The 27,696-nt window shown below is 46.8% G+C and overlaps 1 protein-coding gene across 1 annotated transcript in view; it reads left to right on the top strand.

Moving 5' to 3' along the window:
- The window catches only part of LOC147678429 (hydroperoxide isomerase ALOXE3-like), a 167,690-nt gene that overhangs the window by 99,251 nt on the left and 40,743 nt on the right, over window positions 1-27,696 (top strand). The window contains exons 5-8 of the mRNA XM_086946025.1: window positions 2,877-2,980; window positions 3,093-3,265; window positions 3,578-3,721; window positions 5,291-5,494. Of these exons, the coding sequence (XP_086802151.1) occupies window positions 2,877-2,980; window positions 3,093-3,265; window positions 3,578-3,721; window positions 5,291-5,494 (625 nt within the window). The remainder of the gene's footprint in view (window positions 1-2,876; window positions 2,981-3,092; window positions 3,266-3,577; window positions 3,722-5,290; window positions 5,495-27,696) is intronic.

Raw genomic sequence — 27,696 nt, 5'->3', positions numbered from 1 at the left:
CAGTGGTATTTAGTTCGGGCAGCCTCTTCGGGTTTGACTTTCCAGAACAAATCCAAATTTGTTGGCGTAGTAGCATATGCAGCAGCCAATAGGTGACTTTTTGGGACCGTCACTTAAAGGATAAGTTTTTGAACACTTCAACGTTAATTAACGTAAAGGCTGCAGACAGAAGGAACGGAGTTGCAGACAAAGTCACCTAGTGCAGGAGTGATGGGAGTTGTAGTTCCCAATTTATATCTTATGCGTGTTTGCAAAAATTAGATTGCATTTAGGAAATTGCTGAAGACAGCCTTATTTAGGCAAAAATTCAATCAATTCAAATGAGAGCAATACGGAGTAATACTGTCATCCTAGTATCTGCATGATAACATCAATTGGGGACACTAAACATGCTCACTTATTTTCACTGCAAATCAACAAAAGCCTCTCAGCTGTAGAGGTTTGGTCCCATAAAAACATAAAAAAGTATCTGACTGAGCGCAGTAAGCCAAGTTGCATCTTCTTCACCAAGGAAGTATTAAGCGCCACCCACCACCACTGGTCACATATCAAAGAAGGATGTATGACATCACAACGCATGCTTTTACATCGCATGCTTTTACATCGCAACTTTTACAACGCATGCCTTTACAACGCATAGTGTTGAGGGGTGCTGGATAGTGAATAGTTTAATTTACTATTCCAACTCCAGTCCCTGTGGATATTAGGGAAGGTGTTGGATAGTAAATTAAATCTATTCCCTATCCTAAAGCGCCCCCCAGCGCAATGCGTTGTAATAGTTTGCGTTGTAAAAGTTGCGATGTAAAAGCACTGCGTGGTAAAAGTTGCGTTGTAAAGGATGTTTCCCATCAAAGAATGCAGAAGGAAGACCGACCTAACTGCAGAATAAACTCTATCTGCCAGTATCCTTCAAGGGCCACTCCTTTCTGCTCTACTTTCTTAGGTCTGCCCAACAACTGTTTTAGCTTTTTCCACAGTCTCCTGTTTAAAAAAAAATAAAAACTCATAATAAAAATGCAATAAACAGAGGCTTGTGGTTCACGCCCTTCAGCCATTGGCCTATTCAAGTGTTGTTCACATTTTGCTTCCACCAGCACAGCATACAACATGGGCAATGAGCCAGCCCACTTCATCCATTGGCTAACTTGAACTGTGACCTGTCCCATTTTTCCTGATCATCTGAGTACAGTCTCCTGAGAAGTCAACTTCGGCACCTGGGCTTGTGTGCCTGGGCTGCTGTGCCACTCCTTTTTTTTATATATATATTATTGCCATATTTGTTTGCTTACGTCACAAAATAAAATAAAATAAAAAAAATGCACACTTGCCAAGGCCAGACCAATGCTTTCTTACTTTTACTAATCAAGGCCCCTTCCCATCTTACCCCAGTTTGATCCCACAAGACTATACTTCGCAGCCTGAGCTAACGCCTTCCAAATACTTTCTCATGTGCACAAACTACTGCGCTGCACATGTGGAAAACATCAATGCGCTGGAGCGCCTTAAAGTGTTTGAGAGGTGGACATTCTGCTCTATGGACTTCAATAAATAAATATGCCTACACATAGATTCAATTACAGTAGTCATAAGAGCAGCATGGACCTTGAATTCTACAGAAATAATACTGAGGGGAGGAGCTCTGCTAATCTCCTCCTATCCCAAAATAACAGTTGATCCTCCTATCCAGCACAACTTGCAGCCGAGGTAAGGGTATGTTACCGCCAACTGTGTGAGCCAAACATGACATCATAAATTTGGATGACAATATGTCACACAGCAGAATGCCACAACATCTTTCTTGGCTACTTCTCCAGGAAGAGCATAATGTACATGCATCACAATATGCAACAGACTAGAACTAGACTAAGGAAGCAAAGAGTTGAGGTTCTTCAAAGCCTGAAAACAAAGTGTTGCACCCAGGTAGCATTAGGATACAGTTCCATAGTTTTGAACCCTGGTTTGGTGATTCCTTCCTTGGAAAGAATGTTCAACTGCAGTTCTACAGCAGTAATGCTGAGGGGAGGAACTCTGCCAGAGACACACAATCTCCCTATGTCCTGCACATCCTGCAGTCTGGGTATGGGCATGGCAGGTGAGCTTGTTGCACTGTCCTGCATCCCTGCAACCATTGATGCAGAACCTGAGAAGGGGATTGATATCTGGTACCTGCCACTGGGGTTGCTGGTGCGGATCAATATCTGATACATAGCACTGGTTTCTATTAGGGGGGTGTTTATGGAAGGTACCTGGCACTGGGTTCCATTTAGGGAATCGATATGCAATATTAGACATTAGGATCTGTGAACCAGATAGCTGATATCTGAATAATGTTGTATGTCTGGGATGCCAAAACATGTTGTTGTGCAGAGAGTCCAGTAACTGCACAATATTGCGCTTTATGGTAAATGTAGATCATTTTACAAGATTTTAGTGGGCATTAATTGCCAATTGAAGATTTGTATAACTATAAGATATTATATTGTGATATATTCGGTTGACAAATTGATTTTAAATGTCTGTTTTTATTCAAAGTTGACATACACTGTAAAATTGCTCTGGTTTAATTAATGAAACAACAAACTGTACCTACTTAAAAAAAAGACTGTGTTCTGTGGACACTGTGTCATAAGGACCACATGTTTCTCCTCTCTCTCACCTGTTCCCACATATAAAACAGCTCCTTTGTGAAGATGATGTATTACTGTTTCAGCAGAAAACTACATAGTTGGCCTGGTTCTTTGGCTTCGTATAATACTTTGTGGTCTCCGTTGATTGCTACATAACAATAAACTATAAGACGACGTAAATGACCAGGGGATGGTGTCCGTAATTGAACGGGATGGTCATCTTGTTCTGTTTCTTCTTGTGATGCTCAGGGTCTTGGAGCTGAAGCTGAAGGGCCTGCTAAATCAACACGAATCCTGGAAGGCTTTTGAAGACATTGAGAGGGTTTTCTGGAAAAAGAAGACAGAAGTCTCAGGTATGAGAGCCCTCACTCCTTCTATCGCTGATCTGGATCTTGCCTTTCATCAATCTTTTAAGGATGATTCTGCTCACTAGTTTCTCACTCTTCTGTTCACTCCTTCTCCTAGAGTATGTGACTCATCACTGGAAGGAAGACTCTTTCTTCGGCTACCAGTTCCTGAATGGGGCAAACCCGTCGCAGATCCATAAGTGCACCACAATTCCAATTAACTTCCCGGTGACAGATGAGATGGTTAAGCACTCCTTAGGAGACCAAACCAGCCTCCACGACGAGCTGCAGGTAGGAATGTCTAGATATGGCAATGGGTAAAAAGGTCTTTGATAGGAATGGAGCAGACGGCCTGTCTTTCGAGGACAAGGATATTCATGTCAGACTACAACCAGATGTTGTAGTCTGACAGACAGGATTCTTACTGTGCCTCAAAAATACTTTTCTCTGTTCAATGTGGCCATGAGCTGAAGACTGGAAGAGCTTTGTGAGGCCTAGAATTTGGTCAATGTATCTGCATTACCCCCATGTTCAACAGAGGAGTCCTTTTACACAACTTGCCTAATTCTATATCCTCTTCTCACTTTTTTCTGTGTTTTGCAGAAAGGCAACATCTTTATTGCAGATTACAAGGTCCTTGAAGGGTTTCCTGCTAATGTGATCCAAGGTGCCCAGCAGTATATCGCAGGCCCCATGTGCCTCCTCTACAGAACCCCAGCCGATGACATCATTCCCATCGCCATCCAGGTAACTAGCAGCATCCTGGCCTCACCTAAGGGACACGCCGTGCAGGGTACTCACTCACTACAAATCACAAGGGCCTGCAGGTCACTCATCATCCGGTGTCCTTTAGCATAGGAGACACTAAATTACTGAAGGTGGCCTAAGTGCTCTATATCACCCGAGCAAGACCCGTCCATGCCTGGGATTTCCTTTCTCGACTCTGTCGGATCCGATTTTCCTTTCTTGTCCACTTCATTTAATCCAAGCGAACCAAGGTGACAACTCACATAATTCACTTTCACTTTAAAACATTTGTGTTGTGTAGGGTATAAAAGCATTACAATTTAGGATGAATAAAAACACAACAGACTAAGGGCCTGATCTCAGCGGATGGTTACTCCATCACTACTGGGATGGATATCCCGTCCGCCGAAATATAAATCCCATTATGTCCTACAGGATTTATATTTCGGCGGACTCGGTATCTGTCGTTGTGATGGAGTAACCCGTCCACTGAGATCTAATTCAGGTCACAAGTCTGTCTCAAATTCACAGACGGTCACATAGATTTTTAAAAACTGGCCTAGATTTGAAGATCTTCTATAATTGTAGTTGCAGACGACCAATCTCAAGAAGTAATCTTCCACTTAGAAGATAGTGCAAAGCTACTGATCAGTCTTTATTATTTGTTTTAAAACACTGCATGATAAAAGATCATCAAATCTTGGTTAAAGCATGAAAACATGAGCAAGGTTTGGAGTACACCATGCCGCCCCACCCAACAGGGACACTGAGAAAATGTTTTGTTACTAAGTAAATTCTCAGATTTCAGAAATACACTGGTTAGTACTTTGAAAATAAAGTCCCTCCCACCTCTAGTAGGCAATGCTTCGGAGAGATGGGTTCTGTTTTTATCTCATAAATATCCACAAGTGTTTCTTTCCAGTATTGTCACAATTGTCTCTGACCTTTTCATACAAGAGTGCAGAAGCCAGGTGTGATATGATAGGTTCAGATTGCAGACTCCTGACAGGAGTAGGCAACATTGTCCCTTGTACATATTCCAAGTCATGTTCTGGTTTGTTAAATAAAACTCTAGACTTATCTGGCCAACCTACTACGTGGAGCACATTGATATGCGAACGAATTCCCAAAGAGAAGTAACACGCGTGTAAGCAGTCATATCTCATATCTTGTGTACACCAGAAGGGTTTGCGCACCCCTACCTACTGTTTTCTCAGAAGGCCACAAACCAGAAACATGCAATCCTGAACAGTTTCTGCAAGGGTATTTTCCTAAATGAAATTAGCCTGCTTGGCATCTTAACGCCCAAGATGGATTTATATTGCCTTGTGTTCTTTCTATGGCACTTTTGAGGCAGGCATGGTAAGTCTAGGAGCTCTTGATCCATGCCAGATTTTCTGGAAAACCATGGACCATGTAAACAATTTCCATTTTGATTCATTGTGGTTGTCCTGAAAAACTGGATGTCCAAGTGCAGTGTAGCAGTGACAAGTGCCTGGACTTCTGATCATTGCCTCTTCTTTATTTGACCAATATTCCATGTGGTTTATCTTTTCTCCTCTCCTGCAGATCAGTCAAACCCCAGGGCCAGAAAGTCCAATCTTTCTGCCCAGCGACTCCGAGTGGGACTGGATGCTGGCCAAGATGTGGGTACGCAATGCTGACTTCCTGGTTCAACAAGGACACACACACTACCTGAGCACACATCTCATGGCTGAGGTGATGCTGGTCAGCACTCTGCATCAGCTGCCTTCCTGCCACCCTGTATACAAGGTAAGGGGCAGAACTGGGAGTAGAGAAGGGTGAAGCAGTTGGAAGATCTCTGTCGCGGAAGAGTGTCTGTCTTGCAAACTTCTGCTTAAATCCTAAACTGTGCTGTTCATGCAAAGGTTTTGGATTGTTATGTTTAACAAATAGCATTTATTCCATTCAAATAAGCTGTTTCCAGGTTGCACTTTGACATTCTCATCGGCTATTACTCCAAGTTCCCAAGGGAAAAGCCCCTCCTAGGTGGTCAGAATTCTCAATTGAAGCAACTGAAATGTCTAATTTCAAACTGCCTACAGTCACTTTGTAGTCCTGCTGGTGCAGTATGATGCAAGCAATCTTGACACAGCCCCGTCCTGCTTTTTATGACTCCATAAAGCGCTATAGAATCTTAGGTGGATATTTAGGTCCAGGAAGTTGGAGGGGTGCAGTGGAACGCACTTACATGGGAAGGGCTGGTAATGTCTTGCTGGGAAGGAAAGAAAGACCTCTTTGAAGAAGGTCATTTTCAGCGTTTTTCTTGAAAGCAAACTAATTTGGTTGCAATGAAAGATCTTTGTGCAGACTATTTTTGAGCTGTGTTCCAATCACCCACAATGTGTTGCCACCACGTGACTTGAGGATGAGCCTTACCTCAGATCGGGTTAGCATCAGGCGCGCAACACCCATTGGGCTCACGGGGCTTCAGCCCCCCGTCGTGTGTGTCAGCCCGGGCTGCTGACACAGCTTTGCGGGATGGCGACCATCTAATTGCTTCCGCACCCGAGTACTTAACAGGTCTTTAAAAGACCATTTACTTGTAAATTTGGCTTTTGTTGTGTTTTCACTCCTTCTTACAGTCACTCTGTCTATGGTTGGAAGAATTAGCCTCCCCGAAATATTTCTCAGCCCCCCCCCCCCAAAAGAAATTTGGCTCTAGGTGCCCGCCTGGTTAGCATTGCTGGATCTTGGTGTGTGTCTAGGTGCGAAGCTTAGGGAAAGTGATGTAGGTATTTTTGGTCATGGTTCTCCAGTAAGACAGTGCAGAGAAGTTTGAACTGCTCTGGGGCACCAAGAGAAGGATAGCTGCCTATATTTGTAGTCTCAGTAGTTTCACAATCTCTTCCTTTGGAGCTTCTGCATGGAAAACGACGCATAAGTCCTGTCTCGACATCGCCATGGCTCTGATCAGTTCAGTGCTCTGGCCCCTTGCAGTCTGATGGAGCGCTTGCAGTGTCTCTGCAGGAGACGTTGACCTGCCTAGTGACAAGTTGCACAAGGTGCACATCTTCATCTGGTGTCTCCACCTGTGATTCCAAACCGAGGTTCATTCCTGGTGAAGGCAGGAAGGATCTGTGTGCAGAGAGACAGTAGGAAGCTGAAAAATATGCAGGATTGGGCATGTTAAGTCTGAGCCCAGCCAAGTTATTTCCATTTTCTGCCAGAAGACATCCTAATAGCATGGTGCAGGAGAGAAAGCTCATGCCTGGGATTGATGGATGGATTATACCCTGGTGGACAGGAACTTAATGTGGTGATGAATCATCAGGGCATAGTGCAATGTGCAAAAGAATTGTAGCTGGAGCATATCAGTAGTAGCCAAGCAGTGTCATGGAGGGTGAGTGCCACGTCTCTGCTAACCTGGGATTGCACCATCTCCCTCTTGATCAGCTCATGGATCACAAGCAAATGTTTAGCTTTTGAGCACCGATCAATTAAAGTGATTAGAGGCTATCAACAACCTTGTTGAAGGTGATGTGGGCGAAGAACGTCAGGCCTGGCATATGTGCCACGGTAAGACTTATCTCACTCAGTTAGGTTGGATCTTGGACTCTATCACTTGAATGTTTGCACCTGATCCCGGATCGGTGGCAGCTTCCCCATTTTTCATTGTAGACCCAAGATCAAGCATCATAGTCATTGTGGTCAGTAGGGAAATTGTGTGATCTCAACCTTTATAAAGTAGGTGGCTGCTACAATCTCTAGGATCAGGAAATGCGCAGAATCCCGACCTATGGTTCCTGGATCACTGTTGGAGGCAGTAGTGCATATTTTGCAATAAGCAGCACTTCAGAGATTTTATGCCGCTGTGAAACGCTCCTACAATCTGATCTAAGAAGATGAGGATCCGGGAGGATTGAAGGAATTGTCGAAACATGTCTACAGGCTCCTATGCTGGAACGTATCTCTCCTGCTCCAAAGGCGATTGAGAAATTGATGTCTACATGGTAGAGGCCAAGCAAATGTTCATGTTGTGGGACAGTATCTGTCATATTCAAGTTCTGGTATGTTCTTGCAAATCCAGGTCATGGTAATGGGGTAAGAGAGAAAGAGCTGGCAGAGCACCCTCAGTCCCTGTTATACCTTGCCCACACATCCACATTACATGAAATGTTTATTTTTTCTTTTCAACATAAGATTTTCATTTTTTTAAATTTGTTTGCAGCACAGGTTTGCCTCACGATTTGATTTGCTATAAAAGCCTGCTCAAATTGCCCTTAAGGGTGACCCCATGAATAAAAACAAGCTTTGGCAATGCCCTTAGGTCTGATTTTGGTTACCGGGCCCTCGCGATATAAACACGCATAGCCAAAGCTAATAGATGCAGCTTTGGGGACTTAGCTTCTGGCCTAGCCAATGCTTGTTTTTTATGGACTTGTGAAAGCATAACATGAAACATTCAAAAACGATTAAAAAAATAGCTTGCGCTACATTCTCAGGCATGGCCAGCAATCTTTGGATTTCTTTTATAATGCTTTGCATTTACCAACAACACACATTAAAAGGAGGCCAAACAGGTGTAAGCCCGCATCAGAGGCCGGAGTGTAACAGGTGACAGTGAGACGGTGATTGCCGCGGTGTGATGGGAAGAGTTAGGATGAGGTGCACGTGGTTGTAAGTTTGAGTGGCAGTGGCGAGATACCAAAAGTATTGTGGTGGGCATGTTTACCATTTGAATTGGATTAGAGCTCGGCTATGGCACAGCTTGGTCTATCCCCATTCAACGAGTATCTTTTTTAATTGTGAAAGAAAATGGAGGTATGCTTTCCTTTTGAAAAAGTAATTTATTAAGGAGTTGTGAAAAAGTTTTGAAGCAGTGGAGCTATATAAAAGTAAAAAATGGAGGCAGTAGAACTCAATTGATGCTCACCTCGACCTCTGCGTGGAATTCATCGACAATTATAGGCAGAAAACGAGCACAGCTTAATTCTCATTGGAGCGGTACAAAAGGGGGTGGTAATGGACGGAGCGTCTGAACAAATCAAACACTCACACCCAGTCAAAAGATCTGGGTTTAATCCATCACCGTTCTTTAGCCCACTCTGCCACCCCAGTTCAGACATGGCTATATGCAAATCAGTCTGACCCTGTCCCTCATGGTAACAGGCCAGCCCGAACTGCCAAGCCATGCCTTCCCTGGACCGGAAACAAGCTTCCGAGGACCGGTTTCTGGCATATCAGCCGTCTTCAGCCCGGCTTGCTTGAATCCAGTGGCAAAGTGAGCAAGGAACTCACGTCTGAGTATACCCTGCCACACTTATGGCGGCCAAAAGCAGTACAAAAGGGGGTGGTAATGGACGGAGCGTCTGAACAAATCAAACACTCACACCCAGTCAAAAGATCTGGGTTTAATCCATCACCGTTCTTTAGCCCACTCTGCCACCCCAGTTCAGACATGGCTATATGCAAATCAGTCTGACCCTGTCCCTCATGGGAACAGTCCAGCCCGAACTGCCAAGCCATGCCTTCCCTGGACCGGAAACAAGCTTCCGAGGACCGATTTCTGGCATTCCAGCCGTCTTCAGCCCGGCTTGCTTGAATCCAGTGGCAAAGTGAGCAAGGGACTCACATCTGAGTATACCCTGCCACACTTATGGCGGTCAAAAGCGGTACAAAAGGGGGTGGGAATGGACGGAGCATCTGAACAAATCAAACACTCACAACCAGTCAAAAGATCTGGGTTTAATCCATCACCGTTCTTTAGCCCACTCTGCCACCCCAGTTCAGACATGGCTATATGCAAATCAGTCTGACCCTGTCCCTCATGGGAACAGTCCAGCCCGAACTGCCAAGCCATGCCTTCCCTGGACCGGAAACAAGCTTCTGAGGACTGGTTTCTGGCATTCCAGCCGTCTTCAGCCCGGCTTGCTTGAATCCAGTGGCAAAGTGAGCAAGGGACTCACGTCTGAGTATACCCTGCCACACTTATGGCGGCCAAAAGCGGTACAAAAGGGGGTGGTAATGGACGGAGCATCTGAACAAATCAAACACTCACACCCAGTCAAAAGGTCTGGGTTTAATCCATCACCGTTCTTTAGCCCACTCTGCCACTCCAGTTCAGACATGGCTATATGCAAATCAGTCTGACCCTGTCCCTCATGGGAACAGTCCAGCCCGAACTGCCAAGCCATGCCTTCCCTGGACCGGAAACAAGCTTCCGAGGACCGGTTTGTGGCATTCCAGCCGTCTTCAGCCCGGCTTGCTTGAATCCAGTGGAAAAGTGAGCAAGGGACTCACGTCTGAGTATACCCTGCCACACTTATGGCGGCCAAAAGCGGTACAAAAGGGGGTGGGAATGGACGGAGACAAGGCAGAAGAAATCTACTTAATCTATGTGGTACCAGAGAGGTTTTGGGGGACTCCGGACTGAAGTGGCAGACAGATACTATTAAGTATCTAGGCATAGAATTCTCAAGCGACCTTATGTCTACCGTAGAGGAAAACAAAACTGTTATTCATAAAAAAATTACTGTTCTATTAGAAGGGTGGTCACCTAAATTCTTAACATGGTGGGGTAGAGTAGAAACGGTCAAAATGATGATAATGCTGCTTATAAGCTACCTTATCAGTATGTTACCTATGATGCTTTCAGATATCTTCCTAAAGAAAATAGATAAAGTCATTAGTAAGTTTTTATGGCAAGGGAAAAGAGGAAGGACTTCCCTAGGAAAATACAGACTTCCAAGAATAAAGGAGAAGTATGGTGCTTCAAATGTAATGGTGATTTGGTACAATCCCATAATAAAAATAGACAGATAACCATTCATCTGGAGAGACTGGTCTCAAAAAGGCATCAATCTCATCAAGGACCTTTATGAGAATACTTTGCCCATTCCATTCTCTGTCCCCAAAAGAGAGAGAGGGTTAACTGAAATAAACTATTATATTATGAAACTTAAAGTACATATCTCTAAACTGGCTACTAACCCTTCTCCCCCCTCACTCCCTGCCAAATTGACCCATTTGTTTAACACCGGTCACATGGTCTCAATAATCTACAAGTCCTTACTCCCTGAGCCCTGCAATGCCCATATAATTAATGAGGAAAAATGGGAATCTGAACCGAACAGTAAGGCAATTAAGCTAAATTGGGAACTAGTCCATATGATGCCTTTCAAACACAAAATATCCCCTATACATTCCCAGACAAGGTACATGATCATAAACAGGACCTATTGGACTCCAGCCAGAGTATTTAAGCTTAAGCTAGCCTAGTCTCCCCAATGTTGGAATTGCAACTCTCAATCAGGTGACGCACCACACATGCTTCTCCTTTGTCTGATGTTACAAAACCTTTGGAACAAGGTCTTCAAACCAGACATTCAACATTTCCCCTGTTAAAGAGATATCGTACATATTATTTTTTTTCCAGGATCCGGAACTAAAAGGGGATGGTAACCGCTTTCTGCTTGACTTAATGCTGACTCTGGCATGTTAAATAGTCATGTGTAATTGGAAAAGTTTTGATACAATTTCATTAACAAAAAAAAGCAAGATGGCTAACCTTCATGAGAGGTGCGGATAATATTGCCCAACAAATCTCCCCATGGAAACCTAAGCACAGGAACATGTGGAAATCACTTGATTCCACCTCTATGGCTTTTAAATCCCCATGAAATACATATTGCTATCCAGCTCAAAGGAGCTTACAAGCTTCACAACAAGGATTGAGCTGCGGCCACCCTATAAACCGCTGTTAGGATAAAGAGTTAGGGACTATATACAGTCAGTTGGAGTACCCCTTGAAGCCGAGTTGTTTTTTTAACTTTATTTATCTATTTATCTATCTATTTATTTATTGTTGTTTACTTTCCTTAAATAGCCACAGGAGGATATTAAATATGTGCTAGAGGTGTTATATACTATGTTATATGCTGTCACAGTTGGCACTACTGATCACCCTTGACACTACCTAGACCTATCTAATGACTTGATGGTAACCAGACGACATTAGGCAGCTCAACATGTGTACACCCATCTGTTTTGGTATGTTATTTCTGCCGCCTCAACTGTATCGTTTGTAAGAACCAGTGCGAAAAAGCATTATCAGAATGATTACCTTCTATACATTCTGACTAACGACAGGAGTTTTATTGCAATTTTGTTTCTTTGTCTTGCCTTGTTTTCTTTGTGTCGCTTTTGTAATAGGCAAAAATGTATTGAAATCAAAAAGAATAATCCCCAGGTGTCAGACTGGATCTAGAAGATTTTCGAGCAGTAACCCTACGTAAAGGTAGGTGGTGTCGTTCGGCTCCACATGGCATCATTGGCACCGTTAGGTGATGTGCACAGTACCTATATATGCAGCACCTTGATGTGCTGAAGTCAGTTACTTTTCACGACTTTCCACGTCAGGAGCGCGAAGCCACGATGAGCACTGGCCACTGGTGTGACGAACTAATCAATCAATCAGGGAGTTTAAAGCACTGTACTCACTCATGAGGGTCTCAATGTGCTGGGGAGGGGGAGGGCAGCTCTGATTCAGCCGAAAAGCCAGGTCTTGAGGCTCTTCCTGAATTTGTGCAGAGTGAGGGAGCGTCTGATGTTTACTGGGAGCTTGTTCTAGGCTTTGGCTGTGATGTAGGAGAAGGCTCTTCCACCCTCTCTGGTTCTGTTGATGCGCAGGGTTTCTGCTAGGGCAAAGTCGTCGGAGTTGAGGTTCCTTTAGGGTACATGGAAGAAGACTCTTTCGTTGAGGTATTTGGGTCTGGTGTTGTGGAGGGATTTGTAGGCGTGGGTGAGTAGCTTGGAGGTTACTATTTTCTCGACGGGGAGCCAGTGGAGGTCTCGCAGGTGTTGGGTTATGTGCCCATGTCATGGAATGCAGAGGACCAGTCTGGCCACGGTGTTATGGATGGTCTGGAGTTTGTGTAGCAGGGATTTGTTGATCCAAACGTAGAGGGCATTTCCGTAGTCCAGTCTGCTTGTTATGAGTGCATGGGTGACAGTCTTTCTGGCTTCAAGGGGATCCACTTGAACGTTTTGCGGAAGATGCAGAGTGTGTTGAAGCAGGTGGAGGCGACGGCGTTGATCTGTCGGGTCATGGTGAAGGAGGAGTTGAGTATGATGCAGAGGTTCTGGGCCTGGTCTGTGGGAGTGGGGGGTTGCAGAGGGAGGTGGGCCACACAGAGTTGTCCTAAGCTGAGGGAGTGGGTCCAGGGACGAGGACTTCTATCTTCCCAGAGTTGAGTTTCAGATAGCTGCTACTCATCTAAGCTGCGACGTCTTTCATTCCTTCATGGAAGCTGAGTCTTGTGGTGTGGGAATCCTTCGTGAGGAAGAGGATGAGCTGGGTGTTGTCGGTGTAGGATACTATGCTGAGTCCCTGCTGTCTGACGATGGTGGTGCGGGGACCATGAAGATGTTAAAGAGTGTGGGACTGAGCGATGATCCTTGGGGTACTCCGCAGTTGATCTTTATGGGTTCAGAGAGGAAAGGTGGGAGTCTGCTCCTTTGGGTTCTACCTGTGAGGAAGGAGCAGAGCCAGTTGAGGGCAGTTCCCTATATGCCGGCGTCGTGGAGTCTGGCTGCGAGTGTGCGGAGGGAGATGGTGTTGAAGGCTGTGGAGGGGTCCAGTAGGATGAGGGCTGCGGTCGGGCCTTGGTCGAGGAGCGTACTGATGTCGTCTGTGGCAGCAAGGAGGGTGATCTCGGTGCTCTGGTTACTGCGGAATCTGGACTGAAGGAGTCAAGGATGGTGTACTCTTTGATGAAGTTTGTCAGCTGGGTGTTGACGATCTTCTCAGAGACTTTGCCTACGAAGAGAAGGAGAGAGATGGGTCTGTAGTTCTTCAGGTTCGTCCGGTCGGCAGAGGGTTTCTTTAGGAGAGGCTTAACTTCTGCGTGTTTCCAGTCGTCGGGGAAAGTGCCGGATTCGAGGGAGGCGTTGATGGCACGTTGTACCTCGGGCACTATGGCGGCGGCAGGTCTGTGGAATATGTGTTGCAGGCAGGGGTCCGTGGGTGCTGCTGAGTGAGTGCTCTTCATGGTCGTGGTGGTATATTTGGTCGTGACTGGGGTCCAGGTGGTGATGGTGGGCTGGCTGTTGTCGCTGGAGGGAAGGGTGGTTTCTGGAGTCTGTTCGCAGAGGTTGTCGTAGAGGGCCTTGATTTTCAGTTGGAAGGAGGAGCCAAGCTTGTTGCAGAGGTCCTGGGAGGGGGTGATGTCAATGGTTTCGCTCGGGGTTTGGTGAATTCATGGATGGCGCTGAAGAGTTCATTGGAGTTGCTGGAGGTGGTGAGGATCTTGTTCTGGATGAAGGTCCTTTTTGTGGATCTGATGCATTGGTGGTATTCTGTCATGGCGTTCTTGTAGGAGGTACGGTCTTCCGAGGATTTGCTGTTTTTCCAGTTCTTCTCGAGACATCTGCAGGTGTGTCTGGATTCTTGGAGGTCGGAGGTGAACCAGATGGACTTCCTAGGGCGCTGTCAGTCAGGGTTACGTAGGAGTGCAAGCTCATCTGCGCAGTTGGTGATCCATCTGTTGAGTTCTTTGGCTGTGAGGTTGGCGTTGCTCGAGGTGGAGGAAGCATCGCCTTTGAAGGTGAAGTTGAGCTGCTCCTCAGTGACCTTGCTCAAGTTTCTTTGCAGTAGGCGGGGTGCAGGTTTGGGGGCGGTGGGTTTGTTGACGTGGAAGTGTACGCAGTGGTGGTCCATCAAGGGGGGTGCGTGGTGTGGCTGAAGAAGACGTTGTTACCTCCTGCGATGGGGTTGAGAGTGTGTACTGCCGTGTTGATGGGTGTGGTGATGAGTTGTTTCAGTCTGAGGTTGGCTAGGTTGGCCAGGAGGGTGGCGGAGATGGGGTCGCTGAGGTTTTTGAGATGAAAGTTGAGGTCTCCGATGGCCATGTTGTCCATGGAGGTGATGGCGTGGGGTGTGATGAGGTCGGCGATGGTAGTGGTGAACGCGGTTTGAGGTCTGGGAGCTCTGTAGGCGAGGGTGCCTCGCAGGGTTGTTTGGGGCTGGTCTGGATCTGAAAGTGGAGGTGTTCAGTGGTGGGCGGGTTGTCACTTGTGCTGGAGGAGGAAAGTCAGAGGGAGCTCTTGTGTGCGATGGCAAGTCCTCCTTCTGGGCAGTTGGGGTGGTCCTTACTCTGGAGCTTGTATCTGTCAGGGATGTAGGTGGCGATGTCAGGAGCGGAGGTGGAGTTGGTCCATGTTTCTGTTAAGAAGGCGATGTCTGGCGAGAGGGTGTCGAGGAGGGCCCAGATCTCTATCGCAGGTCTGTGCAGGGAGCGCACATGTTGAGGAGGATCAAACTCAGGGTTTTGGGGGTGCTGGCATCCAGCGTGGGGGCGGCGGCCATGGGGGTGCAGAGGGTGGGGAAGGTATGGCCCCAAAGAACGTTTTCTTTAAATCATAATTGATTCACAGAGGGGAAGGATGGGTGGGTCATTAAGAAATTGGCAGCTATATAGAGTCTCTACCAGATACGGCATTACCGAACGTAGGCAACTTGTTCATCTGATAGAGACTCCTAGCCATAGATTCCTTGCCTTAAAATTGATACCCAAGCGATATCTCACTGGAAGTGGGACTGCAAAACTAATTAGACCAGAAAGTCCTGCAGGACCAAAGGGGCGGAGTCCGACATGAAGGACCTGACTGTCTAGGCAATAGGGCTTGGTGAACATGTGCAGTGAAGCCCATGTTGCTGCCTGACAGATGTCCAGGTCTCAGATGCCACACGCTAACACAGTGGTAGCAGCCTTGGCTCTGGTGGAGTGAGCCCGTAAGCCCTCAGGGGGTTGCTTCTTGGCCATTGCATAGCAGATCTTTACTCATAGGACAATCCACCATGAGATGGTTGGTTCTTTTCTGTGCTGCCTTTCCTTGTTTTGCTCCCACATAGCCCATGAAGAGTTTATTATCCACCCGGAATTCATTTGTGTGGTCAAAGTAGAATGACAATGCTCTTTTTGGTTCCAGAAGAAGTCTCTCCTCCTCTTTGGGGGAATGAGGAGGAGCAAGGTAGGTAAGCAGGTTGATGTTCTGGCCTACATGGAAAGGAGTTGTCATCTTTGGAAGGAACAGCGGCGGTTCTACCATGGGGGCGTTTGGGCGCCGCCCCCCCTGTTTTCTCGCCGTGCAAGAAGAAGGCAGGAACAAATGGTAGTTATTTATTTATAACTACCATTTGTTTCTGCCTGCCCTTCTCGCACGGCGAGAAAGCAGTCAGCAGAACAGAAAGAACTTCCTTGTTCCTCGAGCCTCAGGGCGGTGGGAGTGGCTTGGGGGAGTGGCTTGCCCACTGTTGTGAATACGGACTGTATGGACAGCCTGAGAGGCTGTCCAAACAGACAGTATTAGCAACAGTGGGCAAGCCGCTCCCCCCTGCCTCCTCCCACTCTCCGTTCTAAAGCATGGAGACAAGAAGGAATGACGTATTTAGGGCAGCCGGCCGAACCAATCAGAGCCGGCTGCCATGGGGGGGAGGGAGGCTGCCTGCAGTGACGACGACACTGAGCCCGCCTGCAGTGACGACGACACTGAGCCCACACAACCACGTCAGACGCAGCGGCGGCATTCAAAATGCAGGATGGCGGGAGTCTGCAGTCTCGGTCGGACGGGAAGCCAAGCCAAGGTAAGTTTTTTATATTTATTTTTGCCAATGCCAAACATGTGTTTTGCTTAGCTTGCGCGGTGAGGGTGTGCAGTGAAGCTGGCATGTTGTCTCCTAGCGCTGGCGCACCTTAATGACAGTTCGGCAATCGCGGCAGCTGGTGGAGGAGTCGGACTGTCGGAGTAATTACAGGGCCATTCCAGCTGATTGGGGTTCAGGAGGAAAAAAAAGAAGCAATAAATAACGAGAGAAGCGGGAATACGAGCAGTGCCAATCGGCGTGAGGAAAGATTTCACGGCTGCTGGTGGTGATAAATGAGAGCTGGTGGCCCGGCTTCTAATCAATACATGTAAATGGCTCTCATTACAGCCTTTATACACACTTCTCAATTAGCCTTTCCTCCCGCTGGTAACAAGGAATGTCACGCTTTCTGGGCTGTAGAAGTGGTTCAGCGCTCGATTCACCTGCCTCATGCACGGGGTCAAGTACAAAGGCTTGTAGTGCTAAGTGTCGGCTTAAAAAGAATTCAGCAGAGGAGATATTTGTAAAAGATTGCCTGAGTAATGCGTCTGCCTGGACTCAGAGGTTGGCTTTTCTAGCGGGTATTGCAAGACCCATTACACAGTTTACAAACAACATACATCAATCGTCTCTGACATCCTAGCAATGAATGCGTGTCTGCTGCAGACCCTTAGACCAGTAAAATGTGTGTAAAATACGAGGATTGTGCTACGAACGGCAGCGTGTGGGGTTTCTCATAGAATGGCCACATTTTCACAGTTCTGAATTTGATGCCGGTCATTGTGCACGATTTGCAGTGAGTGATGTGTCAGCAGAAAGTGTAGCTTCAAAGCAGCATTTCTTTTGTATATAGGCAAACTGGATCTCGTCACGAAGCTGATCACTAATTGAAACATTGGGAATTGACTGAATATTGTACTTTGTTGTAATTGCTCTTGATGCATAAAGTTTGTTATATGTACAACCGCTCAAGTGTCTGTGCCTTGCTTATGCACACTTCGTGCACATCAGCACGCATTGGAAAAGCGATCCATGTGCAGACACTATCAGGCTATGAAAGAGTACAATAGATGTGTCGCCCTACCACTTTTAAATGTCACCAGCCGCCACTGGGAAGGAAGGAGGCACATGTCTAGAGAACCAGCTTGTTAGGATAAAAGGTAGTATAAGGAGGGTGCGTAGAGAGAGCTTGCAGTTCGATGACCGTCCTGGCTGTTGTTATGGACATTAAAAAGGCAGTTATTATAGTCAAGAACCTCAGGAGACAATTGTGAAGAACCTTGAATGGTGCACACAGGCGGACAAGGTTGAGGACCCATTGAGGCATGATGAAAGGTGTAAGTGGAAACATATGCTGCAGGCCCTTAAGGGGCCTAGCCACAACTGGTGACTTAAAGAGGGAAGGTTGGTCTGGCAACCGCATGAATTCCAAAATGCTAGAAAGGTAACCCTTAACTGTGCCCAGAGCAGAGCCCTGCTCGGCAAAGGACAATGTGAACAAAATAACTTTTATTAAAGATGCAGCAAGGGGGGCAACATTGTGGGAATCATACCATGATACAAACTTGTCCCAACGGCAGGCATATACCAACTTGGTGGAGGAACTCCTGGTTGCCAGAATAACATTACAGACTTTGGGAGGAAGGTCGAAAGCTGTGGCCACTCAATCTACATGCATGTTGGAGGGTGGGCAGGTTTGGGTGCAGAACTCTCCCCTGTTGCTGCAATTGAGTATCCTCTCAAAGTGCAGCCTGACTGGAGGACCGATGATCATGCTCAACAGCTCGGGATACCAGACTCTCCATGCTCAATCTGGAGCCACAAGAATGACTTGAGTCCCGTCATTCCTTATCTCCTTTAGAAATCTGGGCAGGAGTGGTATGGGCAGAAACACGTATAGCAGGAATGGAGCAACCCTCGAGATGATAAGAGCTGCTGAGCGAGAGTCGCCTTGCAATCTCCTGCACGCAAAACTGCGGACATTGTGTCTTCTCAGCAGTGGTGAACAGATCTAACCAATGCTCTTCCCACTGTTGAGAGCCCTTGTACCATGTCCGCATGGAGATGGCACAGACATCTGCGGCTGAGTTAGTCTGCTGTGGCATTCAGAGAGCCTACCAGGTGTTGAACCACCAGGGATATTCCTTGACGTTACAGCCATGTCCAGAGACACGGGCCCATTGACAAAGGGTCCACGACCCCACTCTGTTTGTTGAAGTAGCATATGTCGCTGGTGTTGCTCATGAACACTTACACCAGTCCTCCCTTGATCAAAGGAAGAAAGGCTTTCAGTGCCAAGCAAATCACCCAGAACTTCAAATGGTAAATGTGGAACTCAGACTCCTATGGAGACTATAGGCCTCTGATCTCCATATCTCCTAGCTAATCACCCCAGCCCAGAACTGATGCATTTGTCACTTCAGTCAGCTCCGGGTGGGGAAGGGAGCTTCCGCAGATGCGCTGAAACCACCGCCATCGCTTTTGTGAAAACCCGAGGTGCGCTGGTAAAGCCGAAAGGGAGCACAGCAAACTGAAAGTCCTCTTCGCCTCCCAAGAATTGCAGGTAACGTAGTTGAAAAAGGCAGGTCAAGGATGCGGAAATATGCATCCTGCAAGATCAACGCTACCATCCAGTCTACCAGGTCTCGGGCAGAGAGAAGTTAGGCGAGGGTGAGCATTTTGAATTTCTTGTTCTAAAGGAAGAGGTTGAGAAGGCACAGACCTAGGAAAGGATGAAGTCCTCTGTTCTTCTTTGCCAACAGAAAGTATCAGGAATAACCACCATGACCTACATCTGATGCACGCAACTTCCCTATGGCTCCCTTGGCCAAGAGAGCATGCAGTTCTTGAGGAAGCATTGAGAGATGGTCCTCCATCATCCGATTGTAAGTAGGTGGCAAGGGTGGTGGGGCAGCCACAAAGGGAAGGGAGTAGCCCCTTAGGACAATCTGGAGAAACCCAGAGGTCTGATGCCACTTACCACCATTGGGGCAGGTGATGGCGCATCCTGCCTCCTACTGGATGCCCATGATGTTCAGGGGGCAAACTAAAGAGGTTTGGAGGCAACGGCTGCCCAGGTGGTGGACTGACTCAACTGATGGCTGCCTATCCCACATTGTCTGTGGGACATGCGCCCTCAGCCACTAAAAGACTGGGAAGCCTGTTGGCTGCGGTGGCTAGGAAGGTATGGGAATTGTTGGAGACCCCTTCCGTGCCCACAAGAGCAGTAGAAGGTGTTTTGGGGTTGGCGAGGGGTTATAGAAAAGCCCAGGGTCCTGGCAATAGCTCTGCTGTCCTTAAAGAGCTCCAGCTCTGAGTCCGCCTTCTCCCCAAAGAAGCGAGAGCCGTCGAAGGGCATGTCCATAAGGGAAAGCTGAACATTCCATGAAAAACAGTTGTTCTCATCCAGGCGTGGTGCCCCAAGGCCCCTGATGAAGAAATTGCTCTGCACAGCGATTCGGTTGTGTCGGGTCCATACCGTATGATTAACTTTGCTGCATCTCGTCCATCAGCTATAGCCTGGGTGAGTATGGGTTGGACCTCCTACAAGTCCATGGACAGTGCTTGTGCAACTGAGTCCCATATCACATGGGAATAACAGCCCAAGAGGCATGTGGTGTTCACCGACTGCAGTGCTAGACTGGCAGAAGAGAATTTGTTTTTACCAAAGTTGTCCACCCTATTAGATTCCCTATCAGGTGCAGTGTTAGGGAATGCCCTGGGGTTAATCCTGGAGATGGAGGTTTGGACCACCAGACACTCTGGGGTAGAGTGCTGGGTGAAGAAAGTGGGATCACCAGGAATGGTTCAATCGTCCAATGCACAGGAGCCTCTGTGCAGGGCTTGGACCAGACCCTGGGTGTGCATTTGTAAAGGCTTAATTGAAGGGGAGACACCCGGCTGAAATACCTCCATAAAGATGTTTGTCTTGATGGCCACCGTGGGCAACTGAAGGTCCAAGATCTCAGCCACCCTACGCACCGCCATCACAAAAGTGGCACCCTACTACTTAGCCACTGTTGGAGAAGAAAGCATGCCAGTGTCGAATGAGGTGTCTAACCAACTGGCCTCCTCATACCATTTGTCCTGTTTCTGTTCTTCTTCAGGGATCTGGCAACCATAAGAGACCATAGACCCCTCCCATTCGTCCCCGTCTCCCCAGATCTTTCAAATAAATAAGGCACTGGCTCTGCTGCAGGAACCATTGACTCAGTTGGCACCAGAGTCGGTGTTGGACGGCGTCACTCTGTGTTGAAATCAGGGATAATGATAGGGTGGTGGCGTTTTGGGGCGTCTGCACTGGAGTGGGCATCAAGGAAAGTATTTAACTCACAGATAGCTCCACTCCAGATCCAGCAAGGGATTCTTCAGGCCTGACTAGTGCCGAGGGGGAACATGCTGCTGTGTATCCAGTAGTGGCCAGTCTCGTACCCATTGGGGCCCGAAGGAACTCCAGAGGGACCCAACCGCCCAAATATGAGGATTTTGGGATCATAAAACTCTTTGAGTTGAGCAGGGGTCACTGTAGTTCTAGGAAAATCAGGGAAGCACAGAGCCGACCCCGGTTCAAGTTCCAGCGACTGGCGTGGCCTGGAGTGCTGACGCTCCTGGGTCTCGTCAGAAGACTTCGATGGGCACAGCAAAGTCAAAGATTTCTTTGACTTTTTGTGCTTGCGGGACTTACCCGACTACCCTGATGACTTGGAATGCAACGATGAACGTCAGCACAGGTTCCAAGAGCGGTCCCAGGACCTTCTGCACAAATGGGACTTTGAACTTTGTGGAGTCAACCGTCGTTGGGCGGTGAGGAACATGAGGGACTGCTCCCTTAGTGCCTTGGGGTGCATAGCTCGGTTGTCCTCTCAGGTCCTGGAGTCATGGTTCTGCTCAAAGCACACCAAGTGGGGATCTGTCTCTGAAATTTGCCTGTAACTAGCCCCACATGGTTTGAAACCAGCCAGTTTCTTGGGAGACATACCTTCACACAAAGAAAAACATCTAAAAATAGGTAGACAAAATGTCCAAACAAGCCAGTCAAAAAGTGACTAAAGTGTTCAGTGCCATCTATGGCGGAAGGGAAAGAACTGACTTCAGCGTGTTGAGGTGGTGCCTAAATAGGTACCGCACACATCGTTTCCATTGCAGATGACTCTGATGATGCCATGCAGAGCCAAGTGATGCCAGCTACCAGCACACAGTGGAACTGCTTGAAAATATTCCAGATCCATTCTGATGCTTGGGGATTATTCTAAGGTAAGGAATCTGCAGCTAGAAGTCTCTATCAGATATGTGAAACTTTATTTGTATCATTTTTCCTCCTTCTGCGAAGTGGGTAATCTTTCCTATTTGTCCCTTCTTTTCCTTGGTAGTTCCCTCCCTTGGAGCAGCACCCCAGTACTTGTACCCTTCCACTTGTGCGCATTTAGGCTAGTTCCTGCGCATTCGTTTTTTCTTTTTTTCGACACGGCTTTCCTTTTGCTACTGCTACACCTGCCTTTCAATTTTAAGTATGATTGAAAACAGGCCGGTAAATCTTGTCTCCTTCCGCAATCTTGATGAAACACTATCTTTGGGCTCTGCTGCTCATGTTTGCATTGTTTCTCTTTTTGCATATTTTATATAGCGCAAACTCGACCCGAAGGTATTGGAGCGCTTTACATGAGCACCGTATTTACATTACACAATCAGGCACGGGGAGATTAAGTGATTTGCCCAGAATCACAGGATGTGGACGCGACCTTGAGGCTCAAACCCTGGTTTCCGGCACCACCGTCGAGCGTTTGTGCGTTTAACGCGGGGAGACTGTTTTAAAAGCACATGAAGATTGACAGCAAGGATGGCAGGAAGAACATAAGACTGCCCGGGATCAAAGGCAGGGCCAGGACTATTCATTATGGCCCCCGAGCATTTCTGCACAATTACACCCTTCTCACTTTGGCTATTATATGGATGCCTCGAGTAGTTTTATCACCAGCAAAACAGTTTATTTGTTGTCAGTGACTGTGTGCGCACCTCCTCGCACTGGCTTACTAGGGGGAAAAAAATTAAATATTCGCTGCAACAATATTTTCAGTTTAATTGACTGAATTGTTTTTAGCGCCCCTCTTCCACAGAAGCGAAAACATTTGGAGCAGGAGGCACATGTTTTTGTTATGCAACAACTTTACATTCTCCTATTTGCACAAAAAAAAATCAAATTTTCGTGTCTCAGCCAATTTGTTTACACACCAGGTCATGTTTTGTGTATCTTATGGGTTTCACACAATTAATATGTATACATTTTCTTCCTAAACATACACAGTAGTACCTTAACAGGTTTGTGCAAACAGTGTCTTTCGGCTGCATATAGCCCACAAGGTTCAACAGAAATAGAAGATTATGACAAGACTGTTTTAGAAAACACAATTTCCTTGTCAAGTCAAAGTTAAATTAACAGTTAGTGTCACACTTGCCCTTGTTTCCTGCACGTCTCGTGCTCTTATCTTGTTACATTTTCTATACAATCAAAGCCCAAGATGAAATGTCAGAGGCTTTCTGAGGTCGCCTTTTCTTGGTGTCTCCCAACCCCCTCCTGCTTGCTACTTGTTATCTTCCTTCTCCCTGTGTCTGGTCATCTCTATCAGGTCACCTTCTCCATCCATGCCACCTCATCCGGGCCCTTCCCTTTCTGGGGCTGTCTCTGTTGAGCACCTCCAAGCCCAGACCCTCCTCAACTCAGAGACGTGTGTATCAATTGGAAAATAAAGAAAGGCATACAAATGTAGTGGCAGGATGTTGTCTAATGGATCGAACAGCATTCAACGATGTGTCTTCTATATTCTACCAATGCCCCGCAAAACACACAAAGGGGCATTTTACCAACAACTAGCGATATTTATCGCTAAGTAGGCTTAGCCGCAATTTTTTTATCGCCGCGTATCACCGGATATTATTGCTGAGATAACGTGCTATTAGCAACGTTTATCTCAAAAGCGATAATATTTCTGGCGATAGTGGCGAAATTCGTGAATATCGCTGAGAATACAGCGATATTCACGCATTATCCCTAACAGGATAACCTCCCATTGGATATAATGGCTAAGAACTGGTCTGAGCAGGCGTTAGTTTGTGGAGATTTGCACGCTTAGTGCGAATATTTCCATCGCTACGCCTGCGTTGATAATTATGCGATAGCAATGTTAGCGACTGTTTTCAGTCGCGAACAGTTCGAGTTCGCCCACTTTGCATGTCATTAGCGATAAATATCGCTGACATGCAAATTGGGCCCCCAACCGCTCGCTATCGCCTAAAAGCTGTCGCTAACTGATGTTAGCGACAGCTTTTTAATAGGGCGATGAAATTATTGCCGCTTAGCGGATGAAAACGGCCACTAAAGCGGCGATAATGTCATTTCGCCTGCCTTGATAATATGCTCCAAAATGTCACATTAACAGGTTCCACATTCGTAAAACAAACCTATCTAGATAAAGCTGAAGACAGACATGTTTAGTGTTATTTGTTGGATGCACTAGTCGCTGATCAGAGAGAAAACGCAACATGGGACTTTTTGGTCTGAACAGCTACAAGGACGTTTTACTTCTGATTATAATTATACAGTGAAAATAATAATTTGTGGGTTAGAGGTTTTCTAGCCAGTATTATCTGTGCACTTGTCTAGCTGTGTCTCCCTATGCCTTTTTATTTCTGCTCCTGTGTGTTAAAGTGTGAGTGTGAGTGTGAGTGTGTGTGTTTTATGTAGGCTCACACATACACAGTGATAGCAAAAGGAAACAGTTGGTTTTTACTCCAAACTTGGCCATGCTGCACAGTATTAGGAATGCCGTGCAGCATAGCTAACAACCATTGACAGAGCAAACAGGTCCCAAAGGCGAGACCTATTGGCTTTGCAAATGTTTGTTGTGTGCTGTTAGCAGTTCCTAGTTTGTACACCTCGCTAACATGCCATACCATACTCATACCATATTTTACTATAGATAGACAGGCCGTGACATAACACACCATACCATACCGTACTATTCAGTAGCAGACCATGACATACCACATTATACAATAACAAGCCATAACATACAAAAACATACGGTACCATAAAATACAACAGGCCGTACCATAACATATTATACACATATACCTATAATACCTCTTCCTATCCCTGAACCCTAAAGTCACCCTCACCTCACCTCTCCTTACCTCTGCTGACCCCTGAACCCTCAATTCACACTCACCTCCTCTTACCTCTACCTAACCTTGAGCCCCAAGTCATTGTCATCCCCTTTACGTCTACACACCCCTCAACCCACAAGTCACCCTAATCTCAGTTTACCTCTTCTCACCACTGAACTCTCAAGTCACCCTCGCCTCCCCATACCGCTACTCACCCCTCAACCCCCAAATCACTCTCATCTCCCTTTACCACTACCCCCTACTGCACCCTCATCATCCCCAGTCTCCCATTACTTTTACTAACCACATTAATCCTCATGTTTCCCTCAACTCTCTGACCTATACCTACCCCTTAATGGTAAAATACTGCATGGTAAAGCTACAAATACTTTCCTGGGAGGTACTTACCTGCATGGTAAAGAATGTGTGTTAAAGGTCCTGCATTGTAAAGACCGAGAGCAAAAGGGTGTTTCCCCTTAGGTAGGACACACATGTTTTGGGGGCACTCTTGGTTGTTTTATGCCCTTTAATATGTTTGACAGGCACCCATGTCTCTTTGATAGTTTTCCCCTTTCCCCAGTTTGTTACTGCCCGCACGCTATACTTTAGGTCTCATCTGAGTAAGGGCACGCGCTGTCATTTGTGAAACATTTTGTTTACTAAGGGGGATGAGAGCCCATCCATTGCTTACTATTTGTTGGCTTCATCAACAGTCTCATTTCCTTGCTACTCTTTGGCCAGTAAGTGCTGGCCTTACCTCCTCTACATGTGTTTCCGCCTACCCTGGAGCAAAGCCTGAATACTGCTCCCCTCACCCAGTGTCCTTACACTACTCGCTGCTTTCAGATGTATTTTTTGTTCCTTTTGCTGACCGGTCCTTCTCCACCCCAGCATTGTTGGTTGCTCTGCCTCCACCCTACTCATCCGTTGTTACTTGCCCGATCTGCCCCTCGCCCACTGTTGCTTGCTCTGTCCAGCCCCACTCCCTCCCTCTTCATTGATTGCCCCCTCCTGTCTCACCCCAAAAAAAATCCCTCAAAAGTCACGCCGATGGGTGTCAAGGTACTACAAAGATGGTAAACCGCCCTATGCTCTTTGCTGTGCATGGACTTTTTGGTGATGTTTTGATACGGGAATAAAATGTGGAACTTCATATCAGGCATAAGATAATTAAAATTATGTGAAGGTAGTGAACAATTTCATGCTAAGAAAATGGATCACTGCCCTCATGGTCAGTGCTAACCTCTTCATAGAGCTGTTTAAGGTTGAGCCTAGGCAGCGTGCATGCACTCTACGCAAGCCCTGCTGTATTCAATAAAAGGACCTTGGTCCCACCTGCTGCTTACCAATAGGTTGACTCCAGTCGCGCTCTTCTTTGCAGCCTCCTAACTGGTTGGCTCAGCCAATACGTCACTTACTAGCTGAGGAGCACTGGCCAAGTACAGTTTCCTTATACTTTGTTTTATCTGTTGTTTGGGAGAACTTTTTTTATTGTTTCCTGCCTCGGCTCATGTTCTGATGTACATGTTTCCTGCTCGTGTTTGTGCATGCTGAGCTTCGGCGCTCATCTGTCACTGGTGTAACGAAGCTTGAGGGGGCCCCCTGCAAAGTGCATGAAGGGGGCCTACCACGCTCCGGACCCAGTGATGAGCCCTCAGGCCTGCCTGTGCACATTACCGCAGGGGGCCCCCTGGAGCTATTGTTACACCACTACTGTCTGTGCTGTCCCTCACCACCATCCGTCCATCTTATCTTGTCAGGGGGTACGCTGGAATCGATAGGATGGAAATACCCTACACTGTCGCACCTCTCTCCAGTAAGCTAGCAGCTTTGCTTGGGATCCTCAGTCCATGCAACGATTTGTAGGAAGACTCGATAAAGATGAGGGGGAGAAAGCCTTCTCCACCTGGGCCTAGAATTTGCCATTGGGATCATGATTCCAATCAAGGAGGAGACGGAGTTCACCAGCTGAAGTGTAAGTTGAAACATCTGGGCAGGCCTGACCACCCTCTACTACTGGTTTTCACACAGATGCTTTTGCTACTGGCGAGGAATTACCACCCCACAAAAAGTTGAGCATTTTAGTGGGAATCTGCAAACGGATCGCATTGGGGATGACCAGAGGGAGGGTCTGTAGGACACATAGGGGCATGAAGTTAATTTTCAGGCTATTAAGCCTGCCCAGGCAAGAGAGCTCTAACTTCCCACAAGGGTTAAGGTCCTTGAAGAGGAAAGTGAGGATAGGGGGGATGTTGCTAGTGTAGATGTCTCTAGTACTGGGTGGGGGTTGAATCCCCAGGTAGGCAATGGCTGATTTTTTCCACTGGAAAATGCTTATCTGGATAGGCTCCTTGAGGCTATTCAGCGGGTCTGCCACTCCCATGCCCCACGATTTTCAGAAGTGATCTTGAAGCCTGACGCTTGGGCGAAGGAGTTTATCTCCCTCATCAGTGCCAGGAGAGTAGTGTCTGGGTCAGTCATGAAACAAAGTAAGTCATCGGCAAAAAGAGTCAAATTATTCTCTCTGCATTTAATGTCATGCCACGTATTGCAGGGTTGGATTGGATTTTGGTCACTGGAGGCTCTATTATGAGGGCAAAAATCAGGGGTGACAAGGGGCATCCCTACTGTGTGCCCCAGGTAAGCCTGATTGTTGGGGAAAAAGAGGTGTTGCTTTTGAGTTTAGCAATAGGTTTCCGAGGGTTGGCATGAAAAAACACATTCATTTTAGGCCCCAGGTGCATTCTATCTAGACCCTTATAGAGGTAATTCTAATCTACCCTATCAAAAGCTTTCTCAGCATCGAGAGAGAGAAGGGCCATTGGCTGCTTCCGCCATTCAACCGCCTCCATGAGGGCCACCGCCAGTTGTGTATCATCATTTGCCTGTAGAGGAAGTCAGATTGGATTGGTGTGATAAGAGAAGGCCATACCTGATGCAGACAGGCCACAAGGATTGAAGCAAAAAGCTTCATGTTGCAGTTCAGCTGCACTATGGGTCTAAAGGAGAGGCAATGAGTGGCTGGTTTGCCTGGTTTGAGAAGGAGAATAATCTGTGACTATACCAGAAACAAAAAAAGGAATTACATACTTTGATTAAGGGCTCAATCAAGACAGCAGTGTAAGATTTATAGAATGTGGCAGTGTATCTATCAGGGTTGTGAGCCTTTCATGAGGGGTGACTGCTGATCACTGCCTGAGTCTCATCT

The sequence above is a fragment of the Lissotriton vulgaris genome, chromosome 12, assembly GCF_964263255.1.
Source record: "Lissotriton vulgaris chromosome 12, aLisVul1.2, whole genome shotgun sequence".
In the NCBI taxonomy this organism is placed as follows: domain Eukaryota; kingdom Metazoa; phylum Chordata; class Amphibia; order Caudata; family Salamandridae; genus Lissotriton; species Lissotriton vulgaris.
This window is presented reverse-complemented; position numbering and strand designations above follow the sequence as displayed.